Source organism: Carassius carassius, chromosome 1 (genome assembly GCF_963082965.1).
Source record: "Carassius carassius chromosome 1, fCarCar2.1, whole genome shotgun sequence".
Classification (NCBI taxonomy): Eukaryota; Metazoa; Chordata; class Actinopteri; order Cypriniformes; family Cyprinidae; genus Carassius; species Carassius carassius.
In genome coordinates, this window is record NC_081755.1 from 5,628,464 (window position 1) to 5,650,778 (window position 22,315).

General features: G+C 39.7%; 1 protein-coding gene across 1 annotated transcript in view; it reads left to right on the plus strand.

Annotated features, from left to right (window-relative positions):
* LOC132103917 (interferon-induced protein 44-like) overlaps positions 1 to 2,948 on the plus strand; it is a 33,914-nt gene extending 30,966 nt beyond the window's left edge. The window contains exons 4-6 of the mRNA XM_059509038.1: positions 1,575 to 1,746; positions 2,071 to 2,171; positions 2,460 to 2,948. Coding sequence (XP_059365021.1) covers positions 1,575 to 1,746; positions 2,071 to 2,171; positions 2,460 to 2,633 — 447 coding nt within the window. The 3' untranslated portion in view covers positions 2,634 to 2,948. The remainder of the gene's footprint in view (positions 1 to 1,574; positions 1,747 to 2,070; positions 2,172 to 2,459) is intronic.
* The last annotated feature ends 19,367 nt before the right edge of the window (positions 2,949 to 22,315 follow it).

Below are 22,315 nucleotides of genomic sequence, written 5' to 3' on the forward strand. Positions count from 1 at the left end.
TGTAACGGTCTCCCTCGCTGAGTGGGGCTCTGCACGAGCCACAAGAAGGCATCTTAAAAAAGACGCAAGATCTTTTACGAGTGTGTGTCGCAGGGCGAACACACACACACAGTTGGATAAAATAGAATTGAAAAGGATGTGGGCGCCGAAACACACAGCAGGAACGGCAGTGGAAGGAGGCGTTGGCCAGCGGCTTCAGGAATAGCTCGTCCCGCTGAGATGCTTGCTTCTTCTCGTGATCCAACGATGCGTGAGCTTCGCTGAAGAGATGAAAAATCAGGTGAGTCAGCCTTTTCGAGCTCCCTTTATAGGGCTAGGCCACACCCGTTTCGGCGGGAAGTGGCATGGAGGGTGCTTTACAATAATTCAAAATCAAGGATAATTTTTTGCTTCAGTATTTCGTGAAAAGAGACTTTTCCCGTAGCGTCTTAGCTAAGACGCAGTACGAGAGAACTCTCGTAAGAGAACTTGGATTTTTTCAAATGCAAATATTTTTTTTAATTTGATATAAAAATACATGAAATCAGTTCTGGAGCAATCTAGAAAAGTAATGGGTTGAAAGTGACGTCTCATGAGTTTCTATTTCAAATCTGAAGAAGATACCATGAAGAAAATTTTTTTTTTAGATTATGTCTGCCCCCCCCTCCCCACAAAATATAAAAAATATTTACCAACTGTATTGATTGTTACATCGGATTGGAGTAAGAGGCGTTCGGATCCATGTGCAGAAACTTTATTAAGAGAATGTTCATACAGGCAGAAATCAGGAATGGCGTCAGGTATGTTAGGGATAAACGGTAACAAGCAGAGATCAGGGCAGGCAGCAAAGAATCAGAGTCAGTTTAAACAATCCAAGATCATACACAGGGAGAACAAACACTAGGAGAAATTGGCTGATGAATGAGGTGCAGGTGTGGCAATGTGATTGTGATGCAGTGACTCATGGGAAATGTAGTTCGGGTGTGGTGCAACAGTATGAGAGGTGCTAGTGTCCAAGTGATGCTATGGTGACATCTGGTGGTTGATGGGTGGAATGGTCCTGAGTGGAGTGCCCTCTACTAAAGTTCATGGGGCACTCCATCTAATGATTGTGACAATTGAAGGGTTCTACAAACTATTTAGTCATTAAACATACCACTGCAGTTTTTTTTCAATTATAAAACACTAGAAAGAAACTTAGACATCATGTGATTTATTTAAGCAGTAGAAAATACAATAAGAATAATTTGAGTAAGAAAAATAAAAAAGTTTTAACTTTGTATGCCAATTACAGAACATCAATGAGATGGCTAGAAATGCAGCATTATCTTCCGCTTTTCTTTCACTTTTTTTGTGTATCATCTCATTCTGTTTGTGACACTGTACACTACAAAACCATGACGGGAGTTGATGACGCCCGCATTGGGGTGCAGGCTAACAGGCTAAGCAAATAATGTAAACAAAGATTTTTCATAATTTTCTTTACTATAGGAATGTCATGGTTGAAAAACTAAATTTCAACCGATCTATAACAGTTCAAACCTTGTTCCCTTCCATACATTCTTATAATTTATTGTGTGCATTTGTCTGTTCAGTTTAACCCATTAAAACCAATTACCGAAGAAGACCCAAAGTATAACAAGAACCCCACTCTGAAAGACAGGATTCACTGTCTGGTTGCTGTTCTTCCTGCTCACACTGTTTCTTTGATGGATGACAGTATAATTGAGCAAATGAGTGATGTTCGTAAGGAAGCAAGAGACTTGGGTAAGTCATATAGAATACATAGATATTATATAAAATGGTACAGATGAGTGCATATAAAGATAAAAGATCAGATTTGGAATATTATTTAGTATTGCACTTAAGAAATTACATTATCCTACAGTATCTGATTATTCTGTTTAAACAGTTAACATCCACTCAGCTTTTAATATCGTGTTTTGTCTTCTTCAGCATTAGTGAATGTTTGCACCTTTCGTCTCTATACAAATAATTATCTTAAACGCTTTAACTTTTGGAACATTTGTTTAAACTTAGGCATTGTTTTGAATTATGGCATATCTGTAATCATTGTTCATGGTACCACAGGCATTCCTCAAGTCATAATCATGACCAAGGTTGATGAATTATGTCCACTAGTCAAAGATGATCTGAAAAGGATCTACACAAGCAAAATAATAAAACAAAAGGTATTGTGCTTTAAATTTCTTACCATGGTAAATATAATAATGATTAAATTTAGCATTGTATTACTGTTTCTTGTACTTAGAAGGTTTTGTATATGATATTAGATGATCAGTGTGGGATTCTAACTCGCTTTATATCCCGTGTGGCAGATTAGGTGTGACCTATATTATTTGTCTATTTATTTTCTGTTGTCTATACATTTTCAAATACATTGTTAATAAAGAAGTACATATATCTATCTATCTATCTATCTATCTATCTATCTATCTATCTATCTATGCTCTTTGCAGATGCAAGTGTGTTCTGCCAAGCTGGGAATTCCTGTGAACTGCATTTATCCGGTGAAGAACTACCATGAGGAACGTACAATTGATGACACGATAGATATTCTGACTTTAGACGCATTGAAGAATATGATCAACTTTGCTGATGAAAATTTGGAAGATCAAGTAGACAGGGATTAATTGCCCCTTGAATCTGTAATGGGGCATTCATATCAGGTGTGAATTTGCATCATGGAAGGGGCTTCTGCCAGTTGAGTTCACGCAGCATTTTGATTTCAACCACCATTTATTCTGATAATTAAAAAAAAAATTACTGTTATAGTATCATGAAATGTAGTTTTAAAAGTATTTCAGGCAAGAATGTAGTTTCAAACCAAAATCTGTGGTTTATTTAAAAAGACAGCGCCTATTTAAAAATGTGTTTAGCTGATTTCGGAGACGACAAGTGGGAGCTCAGTGATTATGTATCTGCCTAGAGCAGTCTCAACTCTGTCTAATCACTCACAGGATGTCTATTCACGTCTTTGCATTGACTTAACGTAAATAATTTGTGTGTAACGCTTCATTCACATCTGGTGTGAAGGCACCATAACAGTTTTGAATGACCGGTTGTGTAGGATGTTTTTCTGATGGGACAATTTATGCATACAATTAAATATTAAATATATATATATATATATATATATATATATATAGAAGTATAGAAAACTATGGTAGCCAATCTGTTGTTAGCGGTAGTTCATATCTGTATAATAATACATTATTTTATTATTACTTAGCAAGAAAGATAAAGGTATTTAAATAGTGTTTTAATGATAATTATGTAGCTCATAATCAGGATATACTGTTACGTGTATAAAAGAATAGTGTCAGTGCTCTCTGGGTGAGGTATGCCATTGAACCTGAAATAGTGCCACATATTTGCATTTTATGTCATTGAGTCATTGTTTATGTTAGTTTTTTGCATTATTGTTTTAGTAGATTGTGTAAATTACAGGGGTCACGTGATGCTTTTTTTTATTTTATTTGGTGTAACAGAATATGTTGACATGCTTTAATGTTCAAAAAACACATAAAATTTTCAATAATGTACATTATTGTAGGTCCTCTATGACCCGCCTCTCTCAAATGCATTTTCTATAAAGTCCCTCCTTCTGATAAGCGCAGTCAGCTCTGATTGGCTAACTGACCCAATGCATTGTGATTAGCCGAACACCGCAAGCACTCATTGGAAATGTAACTCCCCTTTCCATAATCGCGAGTGTCATCTTTCAAAATAAATTTGAAGAGTTAATAATGTCCTAAGTTTTACCATCAGTTCAAGCCTGAAAGGGCAACAGAGGAGCGTGACAGACAGTGATGAAGCTTGTATGTGTTTTTAGTACAAAAAGCCATGGACGGTTAAGACTCCACTGTGTGACCAGGTCTCTCTCTCTCACACACACACACACACACACACACACACACGCACACACAACTCAGCATTTGATCAGAATTACCTCCTCTCCTAGGTTCACGAAACAGTCGTCCATAAACTGCGTTGCTGTTCTGTTGTAAGTAATCTTAAAGATTCCTAAATGCATCGACTTATGGAAGGCTGAATAAACTGCTTTTGCTTTCACCTAGAAACACAGCATCTCCCTGAAATGGCTGCTTCAACATTAACTGTGGTTACTAAAACCATGTCTTCTTTCTTACTGTGAACATTTGGGCAGCATTACATAAACATTTCCACATAGTGACGTAGACGTGGGGGTGTGTTTGAATGAACCATTTTAGGGGTGTGTGGCAGAGTCTTAACTTTGATAAAGAATATTTCTTTAGATTTGAGACTTTAGTCTTTGCAACTTTACAGATCTTCTTTATACACCAAGAGCTTGTAACACTCCAAAGAGAAAGGAAAAATTGAAGTTGCATCATGTGACCCCTCTAATGTTAATCAAACAACAAAAGATTTTAAATATATGCATACATGTTAAAAAAATATACTGTTTTTGAAAAAAAAAAAAGTATTTTCATCATCTTTAACATATTTGTCTTATGGTTTATAATTAGCATCTTTGTTCTTTTTATATATAAAAAAACCAATCCCAACAAAATTACTCATATTGTTGCCATATCACCACTTGCCCACCCATCCCTTATTCCACTATGAGAAATATGGTTACTCTAGGCAAAGTTAAACTCTGCATCCCTGCCAATGATTGTGCACACTGTGGACAGACAAAAATATGAAATATTTGTAAAATTAAATATATTAAAATAAACTGTGAAATGTAAACCTGAGAAAGATTTTATAGCAGGCAATGACGTGTCCTGAGTTGGTAAGTTGATTGACTACCCTGCCTTCTGAGTATATGGTGATTCCAAGCATCCTTAAAGATGCTAAGGTGTCTCTGTATTTGCACTCCGAGCATTTAATAATCACTCAAATCCAGCTCCACTTCAGGTTTACCATTTCCCACTCCTGCTCCACTCCACACTCACTGATATTTGAAACACCGCTCCGCCTTCGCTCCGTGTCTGAAGTATTTTCGGTATAGACTATTTGAAATAGCACAGTTGTTCATAAGGTATATTAAAAAATAAAATAAATAAAATAAATTTTAATTTTTTTCAAAGTGGCTTATTGGAACACTAGTGTGAAAACTTTTTTCCTATAACATGACAAGTTAATAACATGATTGTCAGCATTAAAAGGTATAATTGCTGCTATTTGTAGTGCAAATATCGTTTGAGAAGAAAATAACTGTTTTATTCAGTTATTTTACCTATGGATCAATGCTTTTCTTACAGATTTCTGCTCATTCAAAATCGATACAGATGAATAGCACTGTTATATTTGTTTGAATGCATTATTGACAGAGCGATTGCATGTGAATAAGTGTTGTAGTACTTGTTTAAATCATGCTTTCAGCTGAAAATATCTATCTAGACGAAACAAACTAATTCCTTGAGAACTATATTGGCATCATCATATTCTTTACATTGTTTCTGATTTGAGTGATCCTCCTCTGTCAAGCTAGATGTTTAACGTGAATTCTTGCTAAATATACAGTTATATCACGGGCTGTTGGCATAAATTGTATTCATGATGGAGCAGGTGGAGCGGTCTTGGAGTTAGTGAAAACCACGACGCTCCATCTGACAGGAAACATCTTAGAAACGTACTGCAGATGAACAAGCACTCTTAAAAATACATCTTGCATATGTAAATGCAGACATTAGATGTCTCCGAGATACATGTGTGATTAGGGTGAGTGGTTTATCGTCAGGTTCTGGAGCCATCTTCTGTAGAACTTAACAGGGCATTAAAAAGTATTAAAAAGTAATAAAGTGCTGGCCTTCTAAAATTTGTGTGGATTTATTTATATTTTGAGAGTAGGACCTGAGCGATATTATGTGAGGTGTTCGTTCGCGCACACGCTGAAACAAGCTGTGTACCCGGCTGGCTTGCTGTCAAACATGTACGCGTGCTCGCTTCCATTTAGTAATTAAAACATGGAGAAATGCAAGTTTTCGGAGCAGTTTTTGCAAAAGATCGCACATTTTCTTAAATGCCACAAAATGTCCAGAGAATTTCGGGGTTAGAAGCATCCCGTGACGTCATCGCAATGCGCAGTTAAAGAAAGGCCTTGCGTTTTCATCAGGAACGATGCTACTAGTTCGGGCTGCGCAGACCATTTTATTTTGAGCAGGAGCTGCAACACCATTTTACACAGCGCTGGGAGATAAAGTGTAGAAAGCAGTCGAATTCCCCACAGAATCAATAACATCTCTGTGAAATCTTGCGAGAAGCTTTCAAATTCAGCAAAGAATTCATTTAAAGCTGATATCAGAACAAACACCACTGATGTGGAAACCAGGAAAAACATTGTTCAATAAAGTACATTTAGGCCATTTCCACTCCCTAATATAGCCTATATATTTATGTATTTATTAAATTACATTTAGACATTATGAATTATGGTAATAAAAGTACATTTTATCAGATGATATTGTATTTATTTCCTCTGTAAGATGTCTGCTAAAGATATGGGAATCATCTGCTGTGTACTCTGATAAAGGTCTTAAAAGCAGTGTTACATGTTTTTTTTGTTGTTGCTATTTTGTGTTTATTTTGCTCTTTCATTTCAGTACAATCACAACACAATATATTTCAGTTTACATAATGCTCATTACGATCACATATTGTTTTAACAAATGCAGGTATGAGCAATTACTTGCTGTGTTTTAAGTATGACTTGAACTTTAGGTTTGTTCGATTGTTTCAAAATATAGTTTCTTTTCCTCTTACAATTTTTTATAAATAATAATGATACAAAAAAACAAGGGCAAAAAAAAAATATAGAAACTATATACATCCAGGGAAAGAACATGTGTCTTAGTTAAACTCAATCCTTAACAACCTCAGATGGCTTATTCTATTCTCAAATGACTTATGGAAATGATTATTACATACACATACAAACATATATTATTAACATATACATTATATATTAATCTTGATCTATTTAAGTATAGAAGCAAAATCTGATCTTCTTTCGTATACATATGCAACCCAATTCCTCCATTTTTCCAGAAAAACATCTCTCTTTAAGTTAATAAAAAAGGTAATCTTTTCTATCATATAAATCTCTATGGTCACATCTATCCAGTCATCTAATGTCGGTCTCTCTTGTTGCAACCATTTGCGAGTGATTGCCTTCTTAATGGCTGCTAAAAGGACGCCCATCAGATATTTGTTATGTACTGCAATAGTTTCTAAGCTAACACAACCAAAACACAGAAGTTTGAATTCTAGAGGTATGTCTCTTCTAAAAATATGTTCAAGAGCATCCTGTAATTCTTTCCAATATTCCTGAATATGTAGGCATTCCCAAAATACATGATAATGGTTTGCTTCATTGCATCCACAGTTTCGCCAACATTTTGAAGTGTTATTACTGTATTTGGCTGTTTGTATTGGTGTTATAAAATATCTAATAATGTTTTTCCAACAATACTCCTTCCAATTTAGTGACCTAGTTGATTTCCACTGAAATTTCCATACGGTTGACCATTCTTCATCAGAAAAAAACACTTTCCTGAGCGATATTATTATATCCACTTTCTGTCATCCATTTCTCTTTGATATAACTTGTAGAGTGTTTTTCCATATTTATTAAGCTCTTGTATATCTGAGAGACTATCTTATATCTAATACCTGATGTATATGCTTTTTTAGTAATTCTATTAGTGGATTAAGATTATCTTTGAATTTTCCTTTCCTTATTTTTTTTCATAACTTCGAGCCTGAAGGTATCTGTAAAAATCTTGATTTTCCAGTGAGATATTTTCCTTCAATACTTGAAAGCTTAGGATTGTGCAAAAATAAGTTATTCCCTTATTTGTCCACAACTTGAATCTATTATCCGACTGATTTGAAGTGAAGTCTGAATCATAAGAAATCCATTTAAGAATGGAAGTATATTCCAATAATTTAAATTCTTTTATCACAGATGCCCAAACATTTAAAGTAAGCTTTGTCCATGGGTCTTCTAGCGTATCTATATATTGTCTTAAATTATTATCTGCTAATATTGCTTGTACAGGGATATTCTTTGTAGTATAGTTTTCCATATCCTTCCAAGGAGCATTATAATGTGGGTCACACCAATTCACCACTGTCCTAATTTGCGCTGCTGTATAATAATCTTTTAATGAGGGAAGAGCCCACCCTCCTTTATCCTTTGGGAGCTGCAATGTTTTAAAGCGTACTCTGGGCTTTTTCCCTTGCCAAATAAAACGTGAAAGCAATTTATCCCACTCTATGAATTGTTTTCTGGTTATTTCTACAGGTAGGCATTGGAATAGGTAGAGATATTTTGGTAATACATTCATTTTAATTGCTTCAAACCTTGAGCTAAAACTAAAAAAGGGAATTAGATTCTATCTGGCTAAATCTTCTCTAATTTTTTTTTTGTCAAATGGATACCTAAATATTTAAATGACTTTGTATGCCATTTTAACAAATATGTATTTTTTTTATATTTACAGGGGGATTATAATTATATGATATTATTTCAGTTTTATCAATATTTAATTTATATCCAGAAAGAGGGCCAGAACTCTGACATTGTTTCATTAGTTGAGGCAAAGACTTAGTTGGATCTCCAAGATAAATCAGTATATCATCTGCATAGCAGGCTATTTTGTGTTCCACTCCTTTTATACTGATACCTTGGAATGTTTTATCCTGTCTGATGCTTTGTACTAAGGGTTCTAAATATAGTGCAAATAGTTGAGGGGACCATGGACATCCCTGTCTAGTGCCCCGTTCCAATGTAAATGATTTTGATAAATAACCATTAATCTTTATTTTTGCAGTTGGTGTATCATAGAGTGCCTGTATGCTTCTAATTATATCTTTGTGAAAGCCAAATTTTTGTAGAACCTTATAGAGATAAGTCCAATTGACTGAATCAAAGGCTTTTTCAGCATCTAGACTTAGAATCATTGATTTTAATTTATTTTTCTTGATATAGGAATCGAATGGGTAAACCTCTCTGGCTGAAGGACGGAAAAGGTTGTCCGGCCGGGAGGCTCTTACCTTCGGCCGACAGGAGCTTAGCTCCCGGAATCGAACGGTTAAGCCTCGCTGGCCAAAGGACAGAAAAGGTAAGGTTGTCTAGCCGGGAAGCTCTCACCTACATTCAATGGGAGCCCTGACCTCATGCATTGGATGGGTAAACCTCTCCGTACGTAAGACAGAATGGCAAAACAGGTAGCCGGGGGCTTTTATCTACAACCGAAGGGAGTGTGAGCTTCTGGCAACGAACGGGTAAGCCTTGTTGGCCGCAGAATGGAAAAGGTGAGGTTGTCTGGCCAGGAGGCTCTCGTCAGCATCCGATGGGAGCTCGAGCTCCTGTCATCGAAGAGAGAAGCCTCGCTGGTCATGGGATAGAAAAGGTAAGGTTGTCTGGCCGGCAGTCTGCGGCTGGCATCGGCGGTATTGATTATAAATGATAGTAAAGAATTAAACATTTTTTTTTCTTTTTCCGTGCGATGTACTCGTTGGTATTCAATAAGAATGTGTCGCTGGCTGGTATATTTTTATTTATTTTATTTTTATGTGGCCGATGAGGGTTTGGTGGGCTTTCTTAATGTGGAACTGGTTTATTCTGATGTAACTTTGGTATGCTTCTGAGGACCATCTTCCGAGAGTTTGGATCTGCTGATTAGAGAGGCCTTTTTGTGCTGCTGAAGTTGCTGCCCCGATGCGAAACGAATGGGTGGAGAAATTGTTTGCTGGGATGCCTGATAATTGCAGGACGCATTTGAGGTGTTTTTGGAACCAGAAACGAGTGACTGGTTTTTTAGACTCGTCGATAAATAGAGGTTCGTGCGGGGACTTTGCCTGGGAATTCCTATGGTGTAAAAATGCGAGGATGGATTGGTAAGGCTGGATTGGGGAGGGGAGATTGAAAATGTATATAAAATGGCCTTTGTTGGCTTGGTCTGTTTTGCTTTGTTTGATTAAATAAGCGATTGTTTCGTCATCTAGGATGGTTAGGTCTGATACGGTGGGGTTGATTTTTGGATTGAATTTAGAAGAGATCGTAAGCTCCGAGCACCTAAGAAAACTGAAAAAGGCTAGGATGAACATGGCGTCGAGCGTGTGGGCGATGCTGAGGGGTTGGTAATTTGTGCGGAGGGTGTGGATACATTTTGTGAGGATATCTAGCGTTATGGGTTTCCTGGTGTCTGAATGGGTGGGCTGGGATTGCTGGATCCCTTTAATTAGGAGGGAGGTTTGTGAATTGTTTATTTCGGGTGAGGGAGCGCCGGTCATCAGTTTGTGAAAAAACTGGACTCCGCTCAGGTAGCTTTTAATGGATCCGACTTGAAGACCCTTGGCGCCATTGACGAACGAAATGAAAGAGGTGATGGAGAGTAGGGCAAAATCAGGGAAAGGGATGTTATGAGTGAGGTGAAATGACTTAAAGCATCTCCACGCAGTCACGTATGACTGGAGGGTTCTGGGAGAGACTGCTTGGAGAATAGAGTCGAGCGATGCTTCGAGGAGTGGTTTTAGAGGGTGGGTTACGGGAATATTAATTCTGAATAGTGAGGAACCGGAGTGGGGAATTGGTCCACCTCTGGAGCCAGCATCCTGAATTTCTGAAACAGAAAACGAGACAGGGAGTCAGCAATTTGGTTTTCTGTACCTGGAACGTGCTTTGTGATAATTATAAATTGGTCGCATGCTGCGATCCATATTAGAAGTCTAAGGAGAGGCATGAGGGCGGGGGAGTGAGAACAGCCTTTGTTTATGCACTGAAATATGGCTTCGTTGTCGCAGTGCATTAAGATGCTTTTTGATGTACAGTGGTTTCCCCACAGGAAGGCTGCTACTACGAGGTAGAGCTCGAAAAAAGCTGAGGACTGGTTCGATTCCTGCATCTGGGGGGGCCATGTGGACGCGAACCAATGGCCTTGGTAGAAACCTCCGAAACCGATTGAGGGAGCTGCGTCTGTAAACAGCTGTAAGTCGATGGGAGACGAAATTAAATTGTTATAAAAAAAGAAAGCCCGTTCCATTGTCTAAGGAGCAGGATCCATAATTTAAGTTCGTCGCGGCATGCGTGGGTTAGGGGGATGAGGTCCTCGAGCGCGTGAACTGACAATGCGAGTGTTAGGAGATGCGCAATGAATGGGCGTCCTTGGGGAATTATGCGCATGGCGAAATTTAGATGCCCGAGCAGAGAAAGAAGTTCGCGTTTAGAACAACATGAGCTGTCGAGGAGGGTGGAGGAGACGAGGATTATTCTATCAATCTTTTCCTTTGGCAGGGAGAGCTGAAATTTAGCTGAGTCGAGGTTGATGCCGAGGAACTCTAGGGTTGTGGCGGGACCCATGGTTTTTTCCTGAGCGATGGGAATCCCGAGCTTGGAAAAATTTTTTTGGACGGTGAGGATATGGGCGGCTGGGATTGCCTTGGGCGAAAAAATGGATAATATGTGGGATTGCATAATTGTTGGAAAGGATCCAGCAAACGGCTTCGGATAGCATATCGAAAATTTTGGGGCTGCTTTTGCATCCGAAGGTTAACCGGACGGCGAAATAGTATTTCTCGAGCCATCGTATCCCGAACAGGTGCCAGAAGTCCGGATGGATAGGCATCACTTTGAAAGCAGAAGTGATGTCTATTTTTGCTAGCCAGGCTCCTCGGCCCGTGATTTTTATCAGTTCGACTGCCTGATCTATGTCTTGGTATTTGAGTGAAAATTCGTTGAGAGGTATCAAACTATTGATGCTCGGGACTGTGGATTTATGCGGAGATGACAGGTCTACTATTAAGCGTTTCTTACCTGAAAATTTCCTAGTAGCCACTCCGATTGGGCTGACTCTGAACGTTTTGAAGGGGGGTTTATTGAAGGGCCCGATCATAAAGCCTGACTCGACTTCTTTTTTGATAAGGTTAACTACTATGTCGGGCTCTGCGAGGGCGGATTGGAGATTATGGCAGACCGTGTTTTGGGAAAGCTCGCAAACGACGCCCGGGTTAAAACCGTGTCTGAGGCCAGACAGGAGATAATTAGTAAATTCTTTGTCGGGATGGTGTGCCAGTTCGATGGTCATGCGAAAGATATTCACAGGAGTTGATAGATAATTTTTAGATTTTTTATTTACGGCTTTAGACACGGGGCAAACTATGCGTGCGTGAGCACCGCCACAGAACTTGCAGGAGTGTAGGTAGCGGCAGTGCTGTCTGATGCATTTCCCGCTGTTGAAAGCGATGCATAGCTGTGTGCTTTCTGCTCCTGGTTGGGCTAGATGTGAGTTTGCTGAGGTTGCTGATCTTGGGACGTAGCTGGTGGATTTTGCCGGGGGAGTATCAGAGTGTTGGGTTGCGTCCGGATTTATTTGTGGGCAGGATGTGGTTGAGTGAGCCACGGACCTGCAGACTGCGCACGAAATGCTCCTACAGCCTAGGAATACGCGGCTGTGCTAGTCGGAGTCGATCGCTCCCCAATAAGGGCACTGGTTCCACTGAGCGATTCGGATGCGCATTTAGCTGAAAAAAGCTTGTGGTAAGTGTAAAAGTGCCCCCCTCCATAGGACAACGCGAGTTCGGCTATTATCGACAAATAGTCGTTGAGTTCGCATCGCCTGTGGGGGAAGGCTGAGCAGATTATCTCGGTGAAACGGTTAAATGCAATGGTGAATTCGGGGAAGGAGAGTAATTGAGATGAAAGGGGATTTGGGTTTTTTAGCGTGACTGAGAAATCCCCGCAGTCTATTTGGCGGTTTGAATCTGTAGTGGGCAGGAGAGAAAGGAGAGACGAGAGATCTACATCCGCACCTGCTAATATCTGTGCTCGGATGCTGTGAGTCACTTGGGGAGGTTCGAGGGCGACGGCGTTTGATGGGACGGGCATAGGTGTAGCCAAGAAGAGTGAATGGGGGGATTTCGCTTGGAGGAGGGTGGTGGCGACAGCTGGGGGCGGGGCTGTGTTTGGCAGAGATTGCGGCCAAGCGCTTGCTTGAGCCGCGGGCCCGGAGTTGAAAGACGCGGGTTGCGGGGCTGTGTTGGGCGGCCAGTATGGCCAGGCGTTTGCTTGGGCCGTGGGCCCGAAGCTGGGATGGGCGAGAGTCGGGGCTGTGTTAGGCGGCCAGTTCGGCGTGAGCGGCGGGCTCGGAGCTTGGAGGAGCAGGAGGCGGGGCATTATGTGACAGCCAGTTCGACCAAGCGCTAGCTTGAGCCTCGGGCCCCGAAGCTGGAAGAAGCGAGAGGCGGCGCTGTATTTGGCGAACTGTTCGGCCAAGAGCTTGCCTGGGCTGTGGGGACAGTATTAAAAGTTCCGTACGATGGGGCTGAGATGGGTGGAGGCGGCGGCCAGGAGCCTCCTTGAGCTTCAGCGCCCAGTGTTGTTGGGATTGAAGCCGCGGTGGGAGGCTGGGCTCCAGCCGACATAGCGGGTACCCCGGCGGTCGGGATCGGGGCGCGGCCCAGGCTTGCTGAAGGCCTCTTGTCGCGGCTTGATAGCCGCTGGGAGCTAGGTCTTGCGGCGGAGGATGGTGGAGTGCTTTGAGGCGTATTTTGAGGTACTCCTTTCTTTTTTCCTTTCTTTGGTATTGGGGTTGACTAAAGAGAAATGTTATTATTTAGAGAGTTTGCGTACAAGTCGTAAAGTTCGGATTTATTCAACTTGCTTGAAGGTATGACGTCAGTTTTGGACAGGGCCTGCCTCAGACTCGACACGGTCCATTTATCGTTTGGCGGAATCGTAGGCCTAGCCGAGCGGTAGGAGGACGTGGGGGAGACGGCCGCGGTTCTCGCCGGAGGCGGCGAAGGTAGGCCTAGGCGTCTTGGGAGGCGAGTGGCTGCTCGCGCCGTACCGCGCCCGCGGGTTGGAGCCTGGGGCTCGATTTGGTTGCCACGCCGGGAAAGGGTGGCCTTGGAGCCGGCTGGCTGCGGTGATGGGGCTAGAGAAGAGCTGGATGAGTCTTCGGACGAGGAATCTCGGTTTTGGGACATGATGCTATGCGTGTGGACCAAAATGATGATAAACCGTCAATGGTTAGAGGTAAGTCAGCGATATTTATACTATGGGATTGATTACTTGATTATGGTCCACCTGTGTTGATTAGGCTAAGTATCTGACGTGCTCCTCCCGAATCTTATTAATAAAATTACATTCAATATTGATAAAGGTCTATACGATCCACATTTTATCTTATCTTTGCCTTCTTTTGGAATAATAGATATAACTGCATCCTTCCAGGATGGAGGAGCTATTGCATTCTTTAAAACCCAATTAAAAGTACGGACCAGAATAGGTATTAATTCCTTTTCGAATACTTTATACCACTCTCCAGTAAATCCGTCCAGTCCTGGAGATTTATTAGATTTTAGTTTAGTAATAGCCCCTTTTACTTCATTTGCTGTTATTTCTGCTATCAGTGTTTTATTTTGCTCATCAGTAAGGGTAGGTAACTCCAATGTATCTAAAAAACAATCAATCTCCTGGTTTCTATCTTCTGGCATTTTAGAATATAATTTTTTATAATATCTTTCAAAAGTGTCGTGAATATTTTCTTGTTTGGTTTGTATTGTATTGGTAATAGGATCCTTGACTTTGTATATAGTTTGATCTGCTTGTTGTTTTTTTAATTTCCATGCCAATATTTTCATAAATTTAGATCCATTTTCGTAATATTTTTGCTTAGAAAACAATTTTTTTCTCTATTTCTTGAGTATACAGCATATTAATTTCGTTTCTTGTTTTCTTTATTTGTTCTAGTATTTTTGGGGTTTGCTTGTCCTTATGTTCTTTTTCTAATAAATTTAATAGATGCTTTAATTTTTTTATATCCTGTTATCAAGTTTTTTTTTAAGTGAGGCTAGTGCTATAATTTTACCTCTTAATACTGCCTTTGCAGCATCCCACAGCACGGGGGGGAGTGACCTCTTTATTATCATTAGTTTTTAAATAAGAATGAATCTCATTTTTAATACATATTTTATAAGAAGGTTCATTAAGAAGATTCAAGTTAAATTTCCACAAAGTATCCTTAGACCTATTATCTAGTTTTACTGTTATGTAGATTGGGGCATGATCACTAATATCTATCGTTCCAATATCACAGCTTGTCACCCTGGTCCTATCTCTATTAAACATGAGGTAATAGTCTATCCTGGTGTAGACATTATGTGGAGGAGAAAAATGTGTATAATCCTTAGTATTCGGGTATAGATCTCTCCATACATCAATTATGCCAATATCATCAATGTGTTAATTTTCTGATGGATGGGTTTAGAAAAAATAACTATTTTGTTTGAAGAGTCAAGCTCAGGCTGTAAATGTACATTCAAATCACCTCCACAGATCAATATACCTTGTGTTTCAGAGGATATAATCTGAAAAATCTTTTGAAAAAAGGTGACATTACTACCTGGTGGGGCATACATGTTAAATAAAGTAATATATGGCTACGTTCACACTGCAGGCTGAAACGACCCAATTCCGATTTTTTTGCCCCTATGCGACCTGTATCTGATCTTTTCATGACAGTCTGAACGACACAGATCCGATCTTTTCAAATGTGACCCAGGCCACTTGGGTATGTAGTCCTGAATCCGATACGTATCCGATCTTTTGAAATGCGACCTCCGTCTGAACGGCCAGGCCACATGTATCCGACCCGTACGTTATTGATACGCTACAAACGTCATACGTCTGCGTTGAAGTAGGCGGGAACGAGAAAATAAACTGATGAATTCTCTATTAGTGAAGCCTCTCACATCAGTATCCCACCACTCCTGGCTGTGACTCCGCACCCACACATTTCTCTGTACCGACGTTGCTAACACTGCTCCACAAAACGCCATGGCCAAAAACCTTGCTCTCCTCCTTCTTTTTAATTTTCTTCTTAAAACGAGAATATTGTAATTGTGCTGGCTCCGTTGGGAAAATAACTTTAATATTGCAAAAAGAGTACACTGTTGTTGACATCCATGTTTAACGTTAGCTACTTCCGCAAACAACAAGTGACGTCGTTGAGTGTTGAGTACTCTTCTGCGCATGCGGGTCATTTCACGTTCACACAGGAGATCACAAAACGTCGCATTTAATTGGAAATGTGAACGGCCTTCAAAAAAATTGAATTTTAAAAAAAAAAACGGAATTGAGCATTAAGCCTTGCAGTGTGAACGTAGCCTATGTTCCATTCATCACTCTGTGAACAAAAATAAATCGGCCCTTTATCAGAATACTCATATTTCTTTTTAAAAATAATCTTGTTGGATATCAAAATAATAACTCCTCTTCTATGCCCTGTATGATATGAAGAATAATAGATCTGGGTAAATCCCATTCTTTTAAATTTTTCATGCTCAGTGTTACTCAGATGCGTCTCTTGTAGATATACCATATGAGCATTTCCTTTTTTCCTTTTAATTGGGTTAAGCAAACCATTCACATTGAAAGAAATTACTTTTACTTCGTTATTTGCCATGTCTGTTCAATATAACATTGCAATCTAACGGATGATAGAAGGTGTCCACACCTATGCATAACATGTTTCCATATTTTTTCTAACATCCACCAGGGCTGTTGTTTTTTTTAATTATTTTTTATTTATGTTGTTACAGTAGATTAATGGAATTAGTTCATGCATTTTCATTGTACTGCTTTATGTTATGTAAAAAAAAAAAAAAAAAAAAAAATATTATGATAGAAGGTGAGGCACAGTCCCTGGAGAAACAATAAAAAACAAACATAATGTGCTTCCAAGATAGGAGTCAGGAACATACGACCCTGTAACAAGTTAGTAGTGGCATCTGGCATGGAGGGAGAACCTTCTCTTCCATAGTGGTGATTGGGGCCCTCCTGTTCACCGTCTTTACATGAGATATAAGAGAACATAACTCACGTGTCCGACGTTACGACGTAGATATGTGCTGTCATTCAATAATACGAAAAGAGAAATTAAATTAAGATCTATCTAACGAATCAAGGTCCAAAAACAGCCTTTTTCCTCTCTTTTTTTAAATCGTCAGCTTCGCATTATCTTCTATATGTCTGTAGACGTTCTCTGATGTCTGTCGATCTCGGTGCCTTTCTACCTCTTGTTTTTCGTTGTGAAACCGTCTCCCAAGAAGTGCGCTCTAGTTTCTCAGCGAGTGATTCAGTCAGCGATGTTTTCTCCACATTGAACCCTCTTTTCTTCAGATCCATATACGCTTCGTCAGCTGTGTTGTAGATTTGGGTTCCATCCTCATAGAACACACGTAGCCTGGCCAGATAAGGGGTCTGGAATCTAATCTTCTTTTAGCGCTTTTTTTACCTCCGTTTATTCCTTTCTTTTTTGAAGAACAGCAGGAGGATAATCATGATCGAAGTAGATTTTTTGTTGACTCACAAATATATCCTTTTTCATTCATGATTTCCGGATCACTTCTTCTTTCATTTTGTACCTGAGGAATTTCACTACAATCGACCTGGGTCTCGTGTTCACTCCAGGCTTGGGTGCAAGTGCTCGGTGTGCTCTCTCCACATGCAGTTCTGCCTCCGGAGGAAAATCCAACGCGTCTCGCAGAAGTTGTTCAATGTAGTCAGTCATGGGATTTTTCTCTGCGCCTTCTGGCACGTTGTATATCCTTATATTATATCTTCTCCATCTACCTTCTTGGTCAATCTGTTTGCTTTCCAAATGCGATTGCATTTTTATCATTTTTTGCATTATCTCTTCCATGTTTTGCATTCGTGTTTCAGCTTCTTCAATGCGATCTTCTGCATGACTAATTCTTTGGTTTGTCTTGTTTAATTCAGTCTTAATTTCATACAGCTGATGATTATTCTATTTGCGAAAGTTTTGAATCTCCTCAAAAATTCGTTCCAGATTGGTTTGCATGTTATCTGAGGGAGCTTGCTGACGGTTAGCATCTTGCTTTTGAGCTAACGCTAACGTATGTGTTGCGTCAGCTACTTCTTGCTGTCTACCTTCGGTTTCTGGCACCTCCGTGCATTTGTACAATGCTACAAATGCTTAAAGCAACTGTGATTGTAAAGGGGGAAGCATACACCCCTAGCAGCAGTAGTCTGATACGATGGCAGTTGTATATTATCCAATTTTATGTATCTACCATGCTGTAAAAATCACAAAGGGGGAAGCGTCACCCCAAGTTAAGCAATTGAGGATGTGCAACAAGCATGTTTCTTAAAATGCTTAAATCTCATGCCAATCCCGAGTACCCACAGAGCATTACTGAATCTCCATCTCCAGCCTTGTTATATCTGCAAGACAAAAATTCAGCTTCCAATCCTCTCTGGAAAACCAAGCTCCTGTAGGCATGCTGTGGGCGAAGCTATAATACTGATGTTTCGTGTTGTTTTCATAACATATATTCTCTTACCTGCATGTTTTCATAGCAAACGATGTGCAAATCTAGCATCAACCTGGTCTTGTTTATAAAACATTCATCACTGAAATGACGAGAACACAAACACACTTGCTACACTCCATTGCTGCCCCGGAAAAAGCAAACTGCATCCACGGTTGTGTAATGCTAGGTTCTTTGAGAAGCTGAACATGGTAAACTTTCCCTCACATCGAAAACACACTTATTTGGAGACATTCTCTAACAAATCCTATGCAGCGCTGCCAACGATTTCCTGATGAATTGGATTTATGGGCAAGGTCTCGCTCTCCTCTGGTCAACATGTGCGCAAGCGTGCTCTCCCGAGAGAAATGCTCATAAGGAGTTCCACCATCATCTACGTCATTAGATCAATGATTGAAAAAACTACCAAAACTTGTACCACCCAGAAGTAAGATTTTTGGCACAGAATCTCCATTCATCCAATTTGGCCATGTTTAGCATGTAAATCCAACTCTGAATCCATGAAACACCATTGTATCCCCCCTTTAAGCAAATGGGTGATACATATGACCCCTTGCTGTGGCATGAGGAGTATGTAATATGCATTAAAGCTGTAAGTTGCATAATGGAGGGTGGTAGTCCAACAGAGGAAGTATACACCCTTCGGAAACTTAGGATGACGCCCAGTCTGAAAGAAAATGCTCCATATAAATACCTCAGTCAGAATAAAATTGCCCAAACCGAAATGGTAATCTGTTGAGAGGGGTGGGATAACCTTCTATAACCAAACTAAATTAATATTCTGCCATGTTAACCGATTACTTGTATCTATGTAACCACATCAATAGTCGTAGTCATCAGAATGGGAACGTGATGTTGGCAACACTGTGCATTCAGTGATTAGTAGACACTGACATTACAGTAGAGACAGAAAAATAGTGGACGAAAAAGCTAAAATTCCAATTATATAATAATACATATTAGAATGGAATCTGGAATCTCATGACCAAAGCAGAAAGATGATGTAATAATTGAAGCACAATTTACTGCTTTTCAGCTTAGAAACAACACTATGATAGTGAATAGCTCAATGAAAACACTGGACCAAAATGAGCCTGTTATTGTATGAATTATACAGATTCATAACCCATTTGTTAATGTTGTGCGTTAGCTCGTTGCAAGCACTATCTGCGTTCATAAGCCGCCCCCTCATGATTAATTGTTTAACGAAACTTGTTGAGAAATCGTGTATTTTTCTATCAGAATATTATTCATTTCAGAGCTGCATTCTAGAAGGTCTTAGGCTGCGGCTATTTCCCTTTGCTGAATTGACATGCCTATGTTGGCGTTTTTCAGTTTACGCTTCATGCAGTTAACATTGTTGTGGATGTTTTCAGCCACCATTACTACAGAACCTTAATGTTCTCATGTGTCACACGATATGACAGTGTCAATAATTCTGTGTCACATCTGAATGGATGAAGCGGATTATCACTTTACATTGTTGCGCAAATGCAGCGCTGTGCGGGAGACTTTGCTCTTGCGTGCAGCTGGTGGATGGAGTGTGTAGCGCCACTTCACAATTTTTTGGCAGTTTGATGTAATTTAGAAACAGTGCCTACTGTGAGGGAGGTTTCTCTCGCTTCGGTGATCAGCTCAAGGTTCGAATATTAGTCTTAATTCCAAGCAAGTGCGAGCAGTTCTTAAAAATATTAATGCAACCGTGAGTTTTTTTTTTTTTTTTCTCTGGTAATTTGCATATCATCGTAGGCCACTTAGTATGTCCCAAATCGAAAGCATGAGCACATGTAAACACCAAATCGGATTAGATAACGTCTCATGTAAACAGTCCACCGAATCTTTAAATCTGAATGAAAAGATAAAATACATGTAAACGTGGCTATTGAGATCACGTTCTTATAAGCCTATGTATAGAAGCCATAAAGCGATAAATGCGTGCTTTCGAAGCTGCGTGCATCTGAAACACTCACACAGCGAATGTGACATGAACCTTAGAAATAAACACCAGTGACAGAGATTTTGCCGCTAATACAGCAAACCCCAGTTGAAACGCTTACACGAGAATGCTGGTCTCATTTAACCCCATTCTCATGACCTTATCAGTGTGTTCTTAGAGCGATTGCATGCTCTAGCTGCATATTGCTCCAGGTCTATGAACACAGATGTATAAATGCTGCTGCAAATATGCTTAATATTCGTTCCTGCAAGCAATGCAAAACTATGTTAACCACCAGGCAACATACACAGCGATATGGATTAAAAGAGCATTCACTTATCTTAGATGTGGATTTCAGATGTTCTGAAACAAACTGCAACAGTTTGATTTGCAAGCAGCGATGCGATCAGTTAATTGCAAGCAGCGATGCGATGGAAGAGACACTGAAGAATGGGAATTTAAATAGACCGCAGGTGATAGGTGTCAAGACTGGATTGGTACACGTCAGGAACAGCTGTCTGATGCAAGCGTGACTAACGCGGCCTGACTGAACTAACGCGATGCTCGATTTCATCTAAATTGCCCAAGAAACTACCCTTCTGCATTCTACTTTAGTGGCAGATGAGTTGTCCTAACACACTGAAATGTATTTGTCTATCCTCCGTCAAGCAATCAGTTTTCACATGTAAACACTGTGACCCAAAATTCCACTTGCACGTTCTCCTTTGCTACAAAAAGGTAGACCATCTTACTTTTTGACTGGGATGGTTAACTTTGGAGTGTGTTCCAAGTTGCCATTTGAAGGGGTAGGCCTTGCTTTGGGCAATGACCTAGCAGGTGGCCAGGTTTTTCCCAGACCTATTGTGGTGAGCAAGGGGAGTAATGTATTCACTGAGTCTGTCCACCTTTCCTGCATGTGCAGTGGCCCACCAGCAGGTGAACATGTTGGAGAGCATGTGGACCCTACTGACTTTCCCTGGCAACCCCTCTCTGAATCTCCCAGATGTGAGCAGATGACCAAGCCTAGCATTAGATAGAACTGATGAGAGTAAAAACATACTTGAATTACGTTGCTGAAGCTCTGTTAAGTGGTGTGCAGAAAACAGACCTTTCTTTTGGTCCGTGTTCTGATGTACTGTCAACTTCTTGGCCAGTGCCTGAGGACAGAACTGATTCTGGGATAATGGTGTGCTTACAAAGTGGAAGCCTATTTGTGATTGTTTCTCTGATTATAGAAGCCAACAAGTAGTACAGACCTCAAATATTGTGACATTGTGAAATTGTATAGATAGTTTTACAAAACATAAGCCCCCTGATTCCACTTGTCCAGTGTCCAAACATTATAGTTAATGCACTGTTAAAAATGTGATGTAATATTTTGATCATGTGAATTAACTTGCATTTGTTTTCTTGTAATTTTGTGAAATGCCAAGACAAATTCTATTGGTGGGGGTGTTACGTCCATAGGGAAACTTGTTTACTGTTTTTCATAATTATATTACTTGTAGAAAAACTTTAAACACAATTGTAAATTACTATAAAGAATGGCACTGGTTTTATTTTTAGTGATAAAAAGTGTTTTTTGTTTTATTTAGTTTTTTAGCATATTTTTGTGTTTTGCTTTGGTACCGAAATTGGTACCGAGAACCGTGGATTTTCACTGGTATCGGTACCAAATACTGAAATTTTGGACAACCGTGCCAGTTGTTTTGAATACTTTTATTTTATGTTTGGTGTGTCTGGTTTCATTTTGAGCTTCGAATGCAGCATTAAATGGCACGGAATCCCATTCATTGTATTCAAATTTAATATATTGATTTGAAGATTTAAATGACATATTTTTATTTATTTTTTTCACATTCTGTGGAAAACTGATGTTGTTAAAAATAAAATGCAAAGAAAACACAAATCTAATGACTGTTAGATGCCACTTTTATATAGAGTTGGAAAGCATAAAAACAAGACATCCAGTTAATATGTTCCTTTGTGTAACAAAGCTTAAGTATTTCAAAGTATTCTAAAGTTACTAAACCT